The sequence below is a fragment of the Carlito syrichta genome, unplaced genomic scaffold, assembly GCF_000164805.1.
Source record: "Carlito syrichta isolate Samal-C Ts95f unplaced genomic scaffold, Tarsius_syrichta-2.0.1 Scaffold288315, whole genome shotgun sequence".
NCBI classification, from domain to species: domain Eukaryota; kingdom Metazoa; phylum Chordata; class Mammalia; order Primates; family Tarsiidae; genus Carlito; species Carlito syrichta.
This window is the reverse complement of record NW_007232411.1, coordinates 236,141-241,239: the sequence shown is the minus strand read 5'-3', so window position 1 is coordinate 241,239 and position 5,099 is coordinate 236,141. Positions and strand designations below refer to the sequence as shown.

Sequence of the window (5,099 nt, the reverse complement as noted above, 5' to 3'; positions counted from 1 at the left end):
CACTCACCTCAGCCTCCCAAAGGCGCGGGATTACAGGCTGAACCACCGAGCCCGGCTGAGGATTTTTTTTTTAATGGAGCGTGTTAACAACCCTCTCCTGCCCCAAGGTGTGATTATAGTCTGTCTCTAATTGTCTTCTCTATCATCTTCCAAGATGCCAATGTCCGGCGGTACCTCCAGCTGACACAGTCTGAACTTAACAGCTACCATAGGAAAGAGAAGCAGCTGTATCTGGGCATGTTTGGTTAATGAAGAAAGATGCTCCTCCACTTGAACTTAGGCGGACCATTAAAGACCCATCAAGGGGAAACCTGAGCCTCAGCAAGATAAATTAACTCTGTACCTCCAACCCAGGTGGATTTGTTTGTTCCCAGTTCTGCGCAGACTCTTTACTACTTAAACAGCCTGTGTCTTTTTCTGTGTAAATATCTGTATATTTGCATAGCCTCCAATACATATTATTGTTAGGGATATTTGTGTTCAGAAATACAACCAGAAAACATTCATCAGCTATGGGTGGAATTAGTCATATCTCTGGCATGGATTTTAATGATAGATGTTATTAGATGTAATCATATACAGAGGACAGGAGAGGATGAAATAGTAAAGATACACAAAAAGGAGTTTCTTCTTTGTTTTCTCAGATTCCCAAAACCAAACTGGAAAGAAATATTTTTGGTGAAACTAGAAAATTATAAATTGGACCCAAATTTATTAAAATGAAAGTTTTGAGATTAGCCAGGCGTGGTGGCTCATGCCTGTAATCCCAGCACTTTGGGAGGCAGAGTCAAGAGGATTGCCTGAGCCCAGGGTTCGAGATCAGCCTGGGCAACTTGGTAAGACCTCGTCTCTTCAGTAAATCAAAAAATTAGCTAAGCATGGTGGTGCACGACTGTAGTTCCAGCTCCTTGGAAGACTGAGGCAGAAAGATCACCTGAGCCTAGCAGGCCAAAGCTGCAGTGGCCGTGAGCGTGCCACTGCACTGTAGCCTGGATGGCAAAGTGAGACTCCGAGTCAAAAAAAAGTTTTGAGATTAACCACTTTTGCTTAAATTAATTCCTTATTCTTTTTTATTTTTATTTTTTTTGAGTAAGAGACTCACTCTGTTGCCCAGGTTGGAGTGCAGTGGAGTCACACCATCGTAGTCTTGACCTGCTGGGCTCAGGGGATCCTTCTGCCTCAGCTTCCCAAGTAGCCAAAACTTCAGGCTCACGCCAACACACCTGGCTAATTTTTTGATTTTTATTGTAGAGACGAGGTCTCACCAAATTAACCAGGCTGGTCTTGAACCCATGGACTCAGGCAATCCTCTCTCCTCAGCCTTCCAAAGTGCTGGGATTACAGACGTGATACATCATGCCTGGCTTCTTACACACATTCAGATTTTTTCCCTACAAAAATATCTAATATCTATTTTCTCCTTGTTATTGCTTTATTGAGATTGTTAATGTGGTATACTTATCTTTTCATTAAACTGCTTTATCCTTTTTTTTTTTTTTTGGAGTTGGAGTCTCACTCTGTCACCCAAACTGGAAGTGCAGTGGCATGCTCCTGGCCACTGCAGCCTCAACCTGCTGGGCTCCAGTGATCCTTCTGCTCAGCCTTCCAAGTAGCTGGAACTACAGGCGTTCACTACCATGCCTGGATAATTTTTTGATTTACTGTAGAAAGGACATCTCGCCAAGTTGCCCAGGCGGATCTCGAACCCACTGGCTCAGGCAGTCTACTCACCTCGGCCTCCCAAAGTGTGGGATTACAAACTGAGCCACCGAGCCCAGCCAAAACTGCTTTATCTTAAAACCCCTGGAGTCAAACATTTAAGTATTTATTTAAGAGTCATTCAGCCCTGGTTCCCCCCAAAATCCAATAGATACATATCTATAATATGCTCATTTCTCTAAAAAACACAGAAAAGACAAATTACCAAGTCTTCTAGAAACAATATCAATCAGGCACGGTGGCTCATGCCTATAATCCCAGCACTTTGGGAGGCTGATACCAGAAGATTGCCTGAGTCCAGGAGTTTGAGACCAGCCTGGGTGATCTGGAGAGACCTTGTCTCTACAATACATTTTTTAAAATTAACCAGGCTGGGCTCGGTGGCTCAGCCTGTAATCCCGCGCTTTGGGAGGCTAAGGTGACTGGACTGCCTGAGCCCGCAGGTTCAAGACCCGCCTGGGCAACTTGGTGAGACATCATCTCTACAATAAATCAAAAAATTAGCCGGGCATGGTAGCACACGCCTGTAATTCCAGCTACTTGGAAGGCTGAGGCGGAAGGATCGCTGGAGCCCCCAGCAGGTCGAGGGTGCGGTGGCCGGGAGCAGCCACTGCACTACAGTCTGGGCGACAGAGTGAGACTCCAACTCAAAAAAAAAGAAGGCTGAGGCCTGCCAAGGTAGCTGTGAGCATGCTACTGTACTCCAGCCTGGGTGACAGAGTGAGACTCCTCAAAAAACACACAAAGTCTGTTCTTTACCTGTCATCCCATTATTTTTATTATTTTTTTGAGACAGGTTTCACTCTGTCACCCAGACGAGTGCAGTGGCACAATCCCAGCTCACCACAGCCTGGACCACTTGGGCTCAAATGATTCTTCCACCTCAGCCCCCTCCTGAGTAGCTGTGACTACAGGTGTTCACCTACACAGCTGGCTAATTTTTTTATTTATTTGTTTATTTTTATATAGATGAACTCTCACTATGTTGCCTAGGCTGGTCTTGAGCTCCTGGGCTCAAGTGATTCTTTTGCATCAGCCTCCCAAAGTGTTAGTGTTACAGGTGTGAGTCACTGCATGCAGCCTTGCTTAGTGCCTTTATATTTATTTGTATTTATTTTAATTTTTTTAATTTTTTTGAGTTGGAGTCTCACTCTCGCCCAGACTGGAGTGCAGTAGCTGCTCCCGGCCACCATAGCCTCGACCTGCTGGGCTACGGCGATCCTTCCACCTCAGCCTTCCAAGTAGCTGGAACTACAGGTGTGCACTACCACACCCGCCTAATTTTTGATTTCTATTGTAGAGATGAGGTCTCGTCAAGTTGCCCAGGAGGGTCTTGAACCTGTGGGCTCAGGCAGTCCACTCACCTCAGCCTCCCAAAGGCGCGAGATAACAGGCTGAGCCACTGAGCCCGGCTGCTTAGTGCCTTTTAAGCACCTGATGGAGCCCTCTAGAAGCTGTGTTGGGCATGTGTGCAGGTTGCAGTCTGGTGCAGTTCTGGCTTAGTAGGAGGATCTATCAACGAGGAGCTCCTTTGTCATTCTGTTTTGTTGTCGGATAGTGTCTAAGATGGGTACTACATGTAGATGAGACCATATAGCACTACCTCTGCCTTTATAAGTAGAGGTAATAAACGTGTCATTAGTCATTATATAACCACAGAACAGATTTCAAGGAAAAAAAGCCCTTTGTCCTTTATCAATAACACTCCCTCTCCTGATGAGTTTGGCTTCTCTTTGTTCCTCCCTATGTGTTTACATACAACCATTAGCTTACAGTAACAAAATTTTTCTTTTTTTTCATTGAGCCAGAGTCTCACTGTCGCCCAGGCTGGAGTGCAGTGGCACACTCAAGGCCACCAGAGTTTCTACCTGCTGGGCTCAGGTAATCTTTCTGCCTCAGCCTTCCAAGTAGCTGGAACCACAGGCATGTACCACCATGCCTGACTAGTTTTTTTGATTTACTGTAGAGAAGAGGTCTTGCCAAGTTGCGCAGGCTGGTCTCGAACCCTGGGCTCAGGCAATCCTCTTGCCACGTCCTCCCAAAGTGCTGGGATTACTGGCATGAGCCACCGTGCCTGGCAACGACAAAGTTTTTCTTTTTTCTTTTTAAGTTGGAGTCTCACTCTGTTGCCCAGACTGGAGTGTAGTGGCCGCTCCCGGCCACCGCAGCCTTGACCTGCTGGGCTCCGGTGATCCTTCCACCTCAGCCTTCCAAGTAGCCGGAATTACAAGCATGCGCTACCACGCCCGGCTGATTTTTTTATTTATTTTAGAGATGAGGTCTCCCTGCCCAGGCGGGTCTCGAACCCACGGGCTCAGGCAATCCACTCACCTCAGCCTCCAAAAGGCGCGGGATTACAGGCTGAGCCACCGAGCCCGACTACGACAAAGGTTTTCTACCAGATAATCTTATGAAGTCCAAGAATAGAACTAACATAAGTAGGATATTTTATTCCTCTTCCAAGCTTCTTAAATTTCTAAGCCTAGGTTTGTTGACATTTTGTCATGATTGCATGTTTTATTTGCTTTGGGCTGGTTTTGCTTTCTACTTTGCTTTTCATTTCAAAGACTTAATGTTACAATAAGCTATCTTCTGCATCAATGAGGAAAAAATAAAACTGATATTTAAAAGTACATTTTTGAAATTTATTGCATTAATCCTTTTATTAGCACTGCTAAGAAATCGCACAGTGGTGTAGCTTACTTTTTTTTTTTTTTTTTGAGTTGAAGTCTCACTCTGTCGCCCAGACTGGAGTGCAGTGGCCGCTCCTGGCCACTGCAGCCTCGACCTGCTGGGCTCCGGTGATCCTTCTGCCTCAGCTTTCCAAGTAGCCGGAACTACAGGCTCGCACTACCATGCCCAGCTGATTTTTTCTTTATTGTAGAGATGAGGTCTCGCCAAGTTGCCCAGGTGGGTCTCAAACCTGTGGGCTCAGGCAATCCACTCACCTCAGCCTTCCAAAGGCACAGGATTACAGGCTGAGCCACCAAGCCCAGCTACATTTCAGTTTTTATTTTGAAGCCCAGCTCTTCATAGAGATGTTAATGAACAGGAAAATGGACGAAGGCAGGAAATGTGATGCGGGTATTAAGAGGTCTCACAAGCCCACATCCTGAAGGAATCAGCCACAGAGTGCCCAAATCTCTTTGTTCAGGTTTGTGGAGGGAGAGACTACCTACTTTACCAAGCCTTAATTGCTTCTACACAAGATTTGAGGATTTTGAATGAAGGAAGCATTCCTAGCTGGGCTCGGTGGCTCAGCCTGTAGTCCCGTGCTTTGAGAGGGTGAGGTGAGTGGATTGCCTGAGCCCGCGGGTTCGAGACCTGCCTGGGCAACTTGGCGAGACCTCATCTCTACAATAAATCAACAAATTAGCTGG

At 46.1% G+C, this 5,099-nt stretch overlaps 1 protein-coding gene across 3 annotated transcripts in view; it reads left to right on the top strand.

Moving 5' to 3' along the window:
• TTC9C (tetratricopeptide repeat domain 9C) overlaps window positions 1-503 on the top strand; it is an 11,821-nt gene extending 11,318 nt beyond the window's left edge. For all 3 annotated transcript variants that reach the window (XM_021710232.1, XM_021710231.1, XM_008053600.2), the window contains exon 3: window positions 155-503. In XM_021710232.1, the coding sequence (XP_021565907.1) occupies window positions 155-249 (95 nt within the window). In that variant the 3' untranslated portion in view covers window positions 250-503. The remainder of the gene's footprint in view (window positions 1-154) is intronic.
• The last annotated feature ends 4,596 nt before the right edge of the window (window positions 504-5,099 follow it).